General features: G+C 39.4%; 1 protein-coding gene across 1 annotated transcript in view; it reads right to left on the minus strand.

Annotated features, from left to right (window-relative positions):
• Positions 1–394: 394 nt before the first annotated feature.
• Positions 395–12,500, minus strand: part of LOC122249870 (RRP12-like protein) — a 13,308-nt gene continuing 1,202 nt past the window's right edge. Inside the window, exons 3-18 of the mRNA XM_043011042.2 lie at positions 10,609–10,780; positions 10,372–10,498; positions 9,296–9,481; positions 8,603–8,719; positions 7,750–7,974; positions 6,942–7,210; positions 5,910–6,003; positions 4,284–5,693; positions 3,807–3,927; positions 3,286–3,552; positions 2,784–2,943; positions 2,234–2,375; positions 1,755–1,941; positions 1,440–1,567; positions 1,015–1,184; positions 395–828 (exon numbers count right to left, since the gene is read on the minus strand). Coding sequence (XP_042866976.2) covers positions 729–828; positions 1,015–1,184; positions 1,440–1,567; positions 1,755–1,941; positions 2,234–2,375; positions 2,784–2,943; positions 3,286–3,552; positions 3,807–3,927; positions 4,284–5,693; positions 5,910–6,003; positions 6,942–7,210; positions 7,750–7,974; positions 8,603–8,719; positions 9,296–9,481; positions 10,372–10,498; positions 10,609–10,780 — 3,875 coding nt within the window. The 3' untranslated portion in view covers positions 395–728. The remainder of the gene's footprint in view (positions 829–1,014; positions 1,185–1,439; positions 1,568–1,754; positions 1,942–2,233; positions 2,376–2,783; positions 2,944–3,285; positions 3,553–3,806; positions 3,928–4,283; positions 5,694–5,909; positions 6,004–6,941; positions 7,211–7,749; positions 7,975–8,602; positions 8,720–9,295; positions 9,482–10,371; positions 10,499–10,608; positions 10,781–12,500) is intronic.

Here is a 12,500-nt window from a genome sequence, read left to right on the forward strand (position 1 = left end):
GAAATTCATAAATCTAGAGTAATTTCGTTTCCTCTACATTCCATGATTCATAATGAACCTCTGCATTTGATCCAAGATCAACTTTAAGTAACACTGCAAAAAAATATTTCCTTCTATAAACATTTGCCATTTTTCAACATCTGTAAAGCAATCATTCTAAAAGCAATCATTAGGCTTGTATATTCTCTGAGAGCAGTACCCTAGTTGGGAAGCATTTTTTTCCATTCCTTTTAAAAATATAAGTATAAAGAAACAGTCACACATCATACTAAATAAAATGAAGTCTGAATGGTTATTAGTGCAACACTTAGGCAAATGCATGCTAGTATATATGGTTACATATAGACCAAGCATCTGGTTGCTTAGTACATTAAACAGGAATAAAACACATAAATGTATAAACAATATTCATTTTACAATAATACAACAATGTATTAATTATATATTCCATTAATTCTGTAGGAAAAGTGCTTGCTATAGATGAGAAGAAAATTAATCATGACAGACAACTGCTGCATTTGCATAGCAACATGAAGAGCACAAAAGAAGAAAAAGCAGTTTGATGAAAACATTCCTTATCATCAAGAATTTTCTTAATACATTCATCAAACAAACAAACAAACAATAAGCAACTTCTAGTCAAAGGAGACTCCAATGTATATACAATGTGCCACAAATTTATCACAAATTGAATATAAATTATCCCTCAGCCCTTGTAATCGTCTTTATTACTTCTTGCTCTTCATCTTCTGTTTTGAACCCTTTGCCACTCCTTTCCGTGCACCTCGAACCAGACTTGTGAACTGACCTTCGAACTTGGCCTTTTTCCTGTGTGGGGAAGATGAGAAGCTTGTTAGTAAAGGTAAAAAAATCCCATTCGGAACTGTTCTAATTTAACATGCCGAAAATATGAATTAATAATTAAACGATCAAAATAAAAAACGTATCCTTACAACGTGACCAAACTTCAGTTACAAGCATGAGGAAAAGAATCGGGAGACAACACTTTCTCACCTCTTATTGAGTCTGTCTTTGGTGAACTGCACATAGGCATACGGCATAACCTTTCCCTTCTTCATCATGTCTCCCTTTGCCTTCTTCATGCTGAATTCAGAGCCGTAGTCAAAGCGTTTCTTTTGTGCTACCTTCTTGCTATTGAGGTTGCTTGGGCCTTTTCCAGACACCTAGGGGCAACAAGACATGGGTTAAAAATAATGTGTTTAGATGGATTTTATACTGCATACGAAAAGCAAAACACAGTATATTCATGACACTTAAAAAAAGAGAGAGAGACATTTACTATGATATCTATATTGAAAAGGAAAGATAATGGCATACATACTTCATATAAAAGAAGAAAAAAACATGACATAAAACTAATACATAACTACAAAATCAATGTGGAATTGATGAAATGAAACATAAATCCAATTTCCTACCTTATTGGGAGGCTCTGCATTCTCTTCTGAACCTGCACTTAAAGTTCTCTTGCGATTCTTAATCTTCCCGTCTTTGACGCCTGCCTTCATTTCCAAGAACTCGTCAAGATCTTCCATGAATTCTATATCTGTGGATAGCAGTTGATGAGACTTTTTTCTGGGCTATGAGGAAGCAGACTGACAATGGCTTGTCATTACTGCTGATTTCAAAAGGTACAACGGTCTATTCTATTAGTTTGTGGAAAACTGTTCAGGTTACCATAAATACAAAGAACACAGAAATGACAAAGGGAAAAACAATCCTTTATAACTTACTAGAAGACCCAATCTTCTCCTTTTCCTCCTTCTGCTCTTCCTTGTCCATAATGATCATGCGGCCAGTCTTGTCATCCACTTCAAAGCCACCTGAACTCTTCTCTTTCGGGCGCTTAGGCTTCAACTTTGGCCTCTTGGAGAGTACTGCTTGGCCGGCCGATGGGTCAAGGAGATCCACGATGTTGTCCTGGAATTAAATGTGTCAGAGTTAATTTTTTTAATTGTGCTTTTTTTTCTAAGCTAAATCTGCAGCTTTTTTAGCTTTTTTTTCTTTCTTAAATTAATTCAACAAAATGGTTAGCAACCAATACATATCTATTTCCACAAGCATTTGATCAGGTCTTTGTTTTAAGACTAAAGCAAATCTTGATTCTCCTGTAAAAAGTATAATGATAATGATGGCATCAAAACCCAAATACAACTAAAGATTAATACAACTACAGCATTAGGGGAATAACAATGCAAACAAAAATAATCACCTCATCCTCCTTAATCCAGGCTTCCTTCATGCCCTTCTGCTTGTTTTCCTTCTTTCCTTTCCGTCCACGTTTTCCTTCTTCCTCCTCATCATCATCGGTCTTGTCATCATCCGAATCAATCTCGGCAAGAATCTCATCCAAGCTGTTGATACAAAAAGGGAGTGAAAATCTCAAGTCTTAACTCTTTTCCTCCCACTGTTCCAAATCCATGACACTTGATTTTTTCTTTCCATTAAACCCTGAAGGTGAGAGATAGACATGCTTTGTTTTTTGAATGGCAGGACTAATGCATTTGATTATATATAAGATTAATATTCTAATAAAATCAACAAATAGACAATAAATTAAAGCATGATAATGATAGGTTGTGTGACACTCCTTCCCTCTGGAATAAAATCTGTTTCATGTGCCAAGCACATGGCACTGGCACTCATTTTGTTGTCAAAATTAGAAAATGGATGCCACATATCCAACGGGTTAGATTAAGGGGATTTTCTGAAAATCTCGAGTGAGAATAAATTATAGTTAAATGAATCTGACAAGACAATACCCTGGTGGAATAGCTCCTCTGACGAAATCTTCATCGTCACTGTCTTGAACTTTGCTTCCCTGCTTCCTCTTGGCTTCTCTCTCTCTCTTCTTCCTTGCATCTTCCTTACGGAGATTGCGAATTCGCTTTTGTAATATGCCGTCACCCGGGGGGACCATTGCTGTAAAGAAGTACACATATAAATGCTACTAACAAAGTAAACAATATTCTCAGCATATGACACAAACAATGAGATCTACTTTTTTATAACAAATGGAGAAGAGGAAGAAGAAAAATGCCTCCCAAAATGAATCTAATTAGTCATCCCCATCAGTCAATTATCAATTTAATTTGTTATTTCTTAAATCACTCACTGTAAATACCAATAAAACCAAGTTCAGACCACTAGAAAGTACTCATACTGCATATATAATATAACCCTTTTGGATAAGAATATATCCACATTCCCGCCAGTCCAGCGGTTAAATGAGGTTGGCCCAAATATTCTGCAAACTATACTCACCCATGAGGCGATCACTCCCAAATTTCCTCAGAAGTCTGCTTAGAATGTCACGCATTCTCCTGCGGAATTTGCGCTGCGTATCGGGGTCTATCTTGCACATGGTCTTGAAGATTTTCTCAAAGTAATCTGACATGACTGGGACCGGTAAAAAGGAGAGGGTAGCCAGGATGAAGGACAAAGAAGCCCCCACAATCTCTCTTGACTTGCATAGGAGTTGGATGCACATGTTGCTCATCAGAAGATCAAGCACATCCTTAGGGATGATAGCTGTAAGAAAAGTAAGAAAGGTTAACGATCTTCTTTTAATGTATTTTCATAGAACTTCCAATATGAAAATAAATATAATATGTCTAAAACAATGTGCAAATAAATTTGTAAGTCTGCTTATATCAACTTGAAAATATTATGAAATATATAAATTTCAATATATACGATCAATATACATATAAAATCAACCATTAGTCACATAAATAAAAGCATGGCAATGATACTTAGACAAAGCAAATCCACAAGAAACTAACTTTTAAACTGGAATGTGAGGGAAGTGATGGCAATTATGGAGTTCTTTGCCAAAGCCGGAGAGCCAACCAACCCTGCCAGGAAAAGCTTCATGCTGTGTCGTACTGTGTCTTCAGGGGAACACTGGAAATAGGGATCATCATATAAATCAGCTGTACATACATGTGTAAGAGATGACATCAAGTAATCATCAAGTTTTCTGATTATTTACCGGTACAGTTAAATAAACTCTCTTATTAATTTGAAATATAAAAGTATCTACATAAAATTCTCACCAGAAGATCACATTACCTGAATAAATTTTTTTCATAAAAAGAAAAAATAATCTGAAGGATTACATTATTCTCTAATTTCAAATCACTACGAACAATTATTATTAATTTTCAAATTATCTATAGACATCCATATCACTATTCAATTTCAAATCTCAAATTATCTTGAGACATCTATCTCCTCACAAGGAATTCAAAAAGCCTCACCTCAAGATGTTTCTGAATGGCAGTGCCCACATCAGCCAGGAGCGTGAATGCTGCTTTACGTGTGGCTGTCGACATGCCTTTGCCGCAGCACATGACAGTCTCGGCAACAACCTGCTGTAGGAAGGTGTCTCTCTTTTCTTCCTCCATATTGGTCTTCAAATTTAACAGGACCTGTCTAATGCACCTCAGCCTTGGGGCGCGGGAAGATGGGGAGGCAGCTGCGAGAGACTGCAGGAGGTTCTCAAAGAGGGTGTCTAAGTTGTTTGTGATGAATTCTGAGCTGCTCTCTGTTCCTATACTTAGGAGGTCCTCCAAGAGTTTGTAAGCTGCTTTCTGCTCCTTATGATTTAATGTCTCTGCAAGAAGTGGCTTAATTTTCTCAAAGAATTTTTCATACGAATCAACCTCCATGTATGGAAGGAAGGCTCGACCCAGGTCAAGGAAAGCCTGCTTCTTAAAGCTATCCGTTTCAGTGTCGTATTTATTCATAATTAGGTTGAGGAATTCCTGACATTTAGGTTGGGGCACGATTTGTAAGTATGTTTTGATTGTTGAGTATGCAGCCAATCTCTGGCTTTGATGAATCATAGGTTCCTCTGTCTTTTTGCCAGCTTTGCCCTTTGGTTTTGTCAAGTATACATTAAACAGTGCTGGGAGGTAATTCTTTGCGTATGTGGCTAACCTGCCTGGATTTTCCTTATTGTCGTTAATCAAATTACGCATTGCTGCCATGATCTGAATTCTTGTATCATCGCGGAACTTGATGTGATCGCACAGAATACGGGCAAATTTCTCATTACTCATAGCCTGTTCCACATCCTTGGCCTTGTCACAGAAACTTGGCAGCATTCCCCAAATCTGGTTTTCTACTGTCCGGTAAGTTTTGCTCAGGAGTGATTCCCCTTCGCCCTTCCCCTTCAGCGTATCCAAGATGACGAAACACTTTCCCGCCAAGTGCACAAAGAAGTCTTCAAAGTAAGTCAACTCTGCATTTTTGACATGTCTTCTCAAAAGAGGAAGAACCCACAGATGTTTCTCGTCCTCAGCAATGTTGCCCGTGATCTGCAGTGGCACAACGGACATCAGGGCCTTAGGACCTAGGCCCTTCACAGCAGCGCCAATGCAATGCTCAACATGTGGTCTGACTGGGCAGTTCCAGTCCCTGACCAACACAACCAAGTTTCGCAAACAGGGCATCATCATGTCGGGGAAACGTGGGCCAAGAGTGCTGAAACACTTGGACAGGGTTTTAAAAACATAAATCCATGCAGGTTGGTACTGCAATGACATGCCTCCTTCGACTTCTTGGAAAAGAGTTTGCACCTGATTTTGGAAATTTTCAGTTGCCTGCAGTTCTTCACTGCATTTTCCAATGCTTTCCTCAAGCAGTGCTTCAAATGATTCAAACACCTGGAAGCATAAAAAAAATTTTAGTGTCTGATGAATGCTACTGCCTTTCTAAAATTCTCATGTGTAATCCAATTAACACCATAATGCAGAAAGATATAATTACCCTAAATTTTCCTCTTTATAAAAATCAATATGATGAAACTGATTTTTTTTTTTTTATAAAAAAAAAAATCTATACATTTGCTCTAAGAAACAGATATGCAAAAAAAAACTCACCTTAACATGAACATCACTGTGCTCACTGCCCCAGAAGGGAACAAGCTGAACAAACCATGTAGTTATATATTTCATTCCCTCTTCTTCATCGTTTCTGTAGGGAAAAAAAAATATATATATATATAATTATTTGATTCATTAACCCCTTCACTACGGGCAGTAGAAGACGCTCCCCACGCCGCATCCGAGCTGCTCGCCAAATTTTAAACGTCGCTATTGAATATGACAAGTTTTAAGCCAAAACCTCAACATAATCATCATGTGTTATTTATCAAAATATGCATAGTTAACCTCTTCCCCTATATGCATGTCACAAGTTATTTACATGGGTTGGGAGGAAGATGGAAAGAGTGACCTTGGTGGGGGGCCTCACTCAGATGACAAAAGAAAACGGTTGAAATAGTATGGTAAACTAATCATAATAAGTTTTATATTTTTACATAATGTTCCATAAATAAATAACAAAATGATTGCTAGCAGGGCGCATCGGTACCTCCCCTGGTATAAGCCAATCCCACTCTTATGTAATAATAATGAAAGTCAAGTAATCCATCGTATCATATACCACCTCTATTCTGAAAGATCTCGCACAGTATCCGGAAGAGAGAAAACTTAATTCCAACAGAACTCAGCCATGACGCAGTATACGCGTCCTCGGGTTTGTCACAAGCGCTGCGAGGATGCAGTATATGCGTCCTTGTAGTAAAGGGGTTAAAATACCATTCATATTTACCTTCATCTGGCCAACTTGCTGTTAACACCAGGTGACAAGATATCACTCAAGTGGTAGCAGTAACTGCTGCCAGGGACAAGAAATTTTGTCATGGCTTTCCATTTGGCTAGCGCACTAGGTGATCGAGCACATAGCAGTTGGCCGCAGCCAGAGCAGGCGAATAGCCCTAGGTGTTAGGCTCACACATTTGAAATACCCCGGCATTTAGACCTTCTGGAGTCAAAGCTGCTCCATTAGCAAGAGGTTAATAAAAATAAAAAAATAAATGCAGATACTGCATATTTTCAAAAGTTACTCACCTGCAGAGATTCATAAGTGCAGCCGTAAGGACCGTAATCCAAGCACAGGCTGGCTGAGAGTCGTTCATGCTTGGTATAACCGCTGCCAAACTGCCTGGTACCCCGCTGGTACCTGTGGTGAGGGCTGTGATCAGGGCTGCGTTGGTGCCCGACGGGAAGATCTCAGGACTTGGCTTGGACACCATCACACTGTAGAGGGCTTGCATGGCACTGGCATTGATGAGGGAGTTGCCAAGCTGCATTACCGAGAGGATGCCTTCACATGCAGCCTGTGAGAAGGAAGGAAGGCATGCAAAGTTTAAGAGGCCACTCCAATAAATGTTATAATAGTCGACTTCGGCTTATTCAGGATTAGTCCAAATATTATAACCTCTCCAACACCATACTGCAAGAGTGACTGTTTTTATTAAAGAGAAATACAAATTTAAAATAGATTTCTCTTCTAAATGGACTGGTATAATGATCTGTATGTAATACAAAAGACAAAATATAATACATAAAATATTATATATACAATATATAAATATATAAATATATAAATATATATCTATCTATATATATATTTATATATGTAAATATATACATACAAACATATCTTTATATATTATATATAAATATAATTATAAATATTTATACACACGTATATATATATATGTATATATATATATGTATATATATATATATATATATATATATATATATATATATATACATATATACATATATATATATATATATATATATATATATATATATATGTATGTATATATGAAAAAAAACACTCAAGGATTGATATACTAGTCGGTACCTTCAACTGCTTCTTTGGGAACAATGCAATGACTTGTCGGAGGAGGACCAGAAGGTGGAGTGTCGTCTTGGTGTTGCCCATCTCACTGGCAGCCCTCAGCTGGGCATTGCAGAACTCAGCCACTTCTCCTGCAGCAGGGTGAAGCACGTTCTCCTTCTCTTCGTCCAGCATGAAGTAAGAGGCCTTCAGAATAGCTGTCACGTCGTGGTGGGCAGACTTTCTGACCTGCGGAACATTCCAGCGACATTGATTTTTTTTACGGACAATAATAAGAATTCTTCACACGTATCCTGAGTCTTCTAATGTACATCAAATAACAAGATGATTATGAGACATGCAGACAAGTGGAAGAAAAAGAAGTGTGGGAGGGATAACAAGATTAGATAAGATGAGTCAGCACTTATAGCTGGCAGTGGCTGGGCCGCCTTGTGCATATAGCCCGGGCGAAGCGACGTCTTCGCAAATCTGTCTGAACTGAACTGAAGTGTGGGAGGAATGGAGGAGGAGGAGGAGGAGGAGGAAGACAAAGAAGGACGAAGAAGAAGAAAGAAGATGAAAGAAGAAGAAGAAAGAAGAAGAAAGAAGAAGATGAAGAAGAAGAAGAAATAAGAGAATAATAATAATAATAATAATCTAATACCAACATCAAAAAAAAAAAAAAAAATTAAATAAAAAGTATAAATATGCAGCAGGATGAAGAAGAGAAAAGATAATGGAGGAAGAGAAGGAAAAAATGTACATAATAAGAATAAAATGCAAAGAAAAAAACAGAAACAAAATAACAGAGGGAAGCAGAAGAGTTATTGATGATGAAAACATAGGAAAATATAAAGAAATTCAAATCTAGTATTACCTTTGGCTTATCATAGACCGTGAAAGCCAGTATCTTCTGCAGCAGGTTATTGGTATAGGGGTACGACCACTGATCTCGTTGCTGGGCTCGGAGGAGGACGGACATGGAGCCGAGAGCCTGTCATGGAAGCAAGCAAAATGTGCAATTAAAGAATAAGAATTAATCAATTGACTAAATTCATCCTTAGTGTATATAAATAAATAAGCAGGAAGTAAGAAATCAAATCAAATGTGAAACACAAGAACAACTAAATAAATTGATAAAAAATAAAACAAAAGATAAATATACAACAACAACAATAATAATAATAATAATAATATATCAATGATGATAACTTACACTTACACTTACACTCACATTCACACTTACACCTCACACACACCTCACACACACCTCACACACACACACACACACACACACACACACACACACACACACACTCACACTCACACTCACACTCACACTCACACACACACACACACACACACACACACACACACACACACACACACACACACACACACACTCACACTCACACTCACACTCACACTCACACTCACACTCACACTCACACACACACACACACACACACACACACACTCACACACATACAAAAACAAGCTCACTCAAAAAAATCACACACACCCAAAAACAAACAAAAAACAAATAAACACAAAATAGAAACTGCCTTACATTAATAAGCAGACTCCCATTGCCAGACTCCTGATACTGCGAAATAATGAGATCCAAGCTTTTGGCGAAGTAACTGAACCGGGCACGAAGGACATCCACCTGAACACGACGGATCACCTTGGCCATGAGGGAGAGGGTCGCGCTCACGTCCTCCTCGCTGTCACTGATCCCCTCCAAACTGATCATCTGTGGGGTACGTTCCGGTCAGTAGGAGGAGTCCAAAGGATATCAAGCCCGAGGCTCTTTGTGAAAAGGAGGAGGAGGAGGAGGAGGAGGAGGAGGAGGAATATGAGAAAGAGGAAGAGAAGGAGGAGGAAGAGCTGGATGACGGGAAAGAGGAGAGGGAGAAGGAGAGGGAGGAGGAGAGGATGGAGGAGGAGATGAGGGAGGAGGGAGGAGGAGGAAGAGGAGGAGGAGGAAGAGGAGGAGGAGGAGGAGGAGGGGGGGCAGAGGGGAGGAGGAGGAGGAGGAGGAGGGGGAGGGGAGGAGGGGGGGGGAGGAGGAGGAGGGGTAGGGAAGGAGGGGGGGGAGGAGGAGGAGGGGTAGGGAAGGAGGTGGGGGAGGAGGAGGAGGAGGAGGAGGAGGGGTAGGGGAGGAGGAGGAGGAGGGGGAGGGGAGGAGGAGGAGGAGGGGTAGGGGAGGAGGAGGAGGGGGAGAAGAGGGTCAGGAGGAGGAGGATAAGGAAGAGGAGGAGGAGGAGAAGAAGGAAGAGAAGGAGCAAGAGGAGAAGGAGGAGGAGAAGGAGCAAAGGGAGAAGGAGGAGGAGAAGCAAGAGGAGAAAGATAAGGATAAGGAAGAGGAGGAGGAAGAGGAAGAGGAAGAGGAAGAGGAAGAGGAGGAGGAGGAGAGGCAAGGGGATGGGGAGGAGAGGGAGGAGGAGGAAGAAGAGAGCAAGAGGAGGATGGGAAGGAGAAGGAGAAGGTGAAGGAGGGGGTGGAGCAAGAGGAGGTGGAGGAGCAAGAACAGGAGAAGCAGTAGGAAGAAGAGCAGGAGGAGGAGTATAGGACTATAATATCCAAGAAATTTAAAAAGATCAATGTTTTTCCATGCTAGTATATCATAGGTAGGCCACTTACTAGGGCACAAAAATAAGATGTTGAGGTCTCCGGCATGCCTGATTCTTTCATATACTCTTGAGCAGCAGCATGGATAGCCAACATGCGTGTATGCTGCTCTGAAGATACATTGAAGTCTCTGAAAAATCTGAGGAAACAAACAAAAAACTTTGTAATGAGAGAAAAAAACTTATGGATAATGGACACTCTATAGTAATGATTACATATACAAATAATATCAAAAATCAAGAATCTTACTTCTCAAAAGCTGGGATAGTGCATGTGGTGAAGTTGGTTGCAAAGGTTTTGCAGGACTTTCCAGCACTCTGGAGGTCCTCTGGAGTGATGCCAAGGTTCTCCATCTGCTCAGACACATTGCTGAGAGCTGCTTCATGCTGTGCAACGGCCTCCTTAGTCAAATTGCTTTCACCTGTGAATGTTGCACTTGTATTAATAATACATTAGATGTGTTGGTTCTAACTGTTTCAGAGTTTATAATTTCTTTAAAAGAATTAAATCACTTATAAATTGATCTTCTCCCATTAACCCGTTGCCGACGGGGGATAGATTTGCTTACACTGTCTCCAGGATGGGTTTTATTTCTAAGCAAGGCAGCTTCTGCAACATATTTTGATTTTTCCCACTCCCTGTTAGTCCCTCATTGTAGAGCTAGAGCCATTTTTGTATTTCGTTTTTTTGTGTTTTAGTGTTTTTAGAAATTTATATTTGTCATATCACAGGCTCCATCAATTCTCCAGTTGACTAAAATTGTAGTTCAGGGTCCATATCAACTCTTTTTTTTTTTTTTTATACTCAATGTGATAGAAGTATTACTGTTTTAGGGGGGGACAAAAAGCAACTTTATTTTTTCGCATTTGTGTGCTGTCACGAACAAACACAAAACTTATAACCATCCAAAATGAAGAAGTAGGGAAGAGGAAGGACATTTGTGCTTTTGACAGTGAGTGCCACAATAAAAGGCATCCATACTGGCACAGGGGCACATTGTATGCATTGGGCATGGTGTGAGTCACCTTCTTCCTCTCGTTCTGCCTGCACATCTTTCATCTGCAGTACTTTAGAGCAAGAGGTCGGCAACTTGCTATGTGCCATCACTCAATAGAGATAGTGCTTGCTAGAGACTGTAGATGGGTGCCATTCAAGGCTCTCTCTCCTGCTGGTGCTAGGAGAAAGTGGTGCCATCTAGGTTTTGTAAGTGAGTTGAAAACCATTTTGCTTAGTATTACGGCAGTTATCATAATTATGACTGCAATTGTTAACATCACTCACTCATTACTTATAGTACAATAAAATAACACAGTGATCCAAAATCCCCGAACGCCGTGACGCCCATTGTCAGGCAAGAGCTCCTGCGTCATGTATGACGAAAAAACACGTCATCCGTCATTAACGGGTTAACCATGTGGTGGTAGCACTTGCCACTGGGGACATGATGTCATGGCTTTTTGCATGGCTGGTACACCGAATGATCATGTTCAAAGCAGTCAGCTAAAAATACAGCAGGTGAAGAGGCACTAGGCCTCAATTTTTTAAATATCCTGGCATTTAAACCATTTGGAGCCAAAACTGCCCCATTGTTATCAAGTGAATCACCGTGGATATATAAGTATATGTATAAATAAATACATGCATACATATACATAGACATATATACTGATTAACCCATTAGCAGCGGATGGCATGATTTCGTGCAAAAGCAGAGTTGGTCATAGACGCGGATGGCACCATGCCAGACATGTAAAACAGCCATCCTACTGCACAGACCTTTTTTAAATACCACGACCAATGGGTTAAATTAAATTTTAGAAAACATAAGACCATAAATGCCATCTAATATAAAAAAAATAACTTATATATAAGAAACATAAGATACAAACAGTAAAAATAAATAATAATAATATGAAATTATCTTCATATCCCATCTTTCAATACCAAGGTTAACCCTTACTGTAGGGTAAAACATTTCTACCATTTTCCATAATACAAATTAAAACAGATATTCAAATTCATCTGAGAAATATCAGTCTCTCTGTCTCTGTCTATGGGGTAAATGTATATACGCACCCTCGGCATCAACAGGTTAAGACTGTCTACTCACTTCCAGTGCAGACCTACTGTATATACATGAA

This window comes from Penaeus japonicus, unplaced genomic scaffold, assembly GCF_977035675.1.
Source record: "Penaeus japonicus unplaced genomic scaffold, GWHDUDI00000001_assembly GWHDUDI00000015, whole genome shotgun sequence".
Taxonomy (NCBI): domain Eukaryota; kingdom Metazoa; phylum Arthropoda; class Malacostraca; order Decapoda; family Penaeidae; genus Penaeus; species Penaeus japonicus.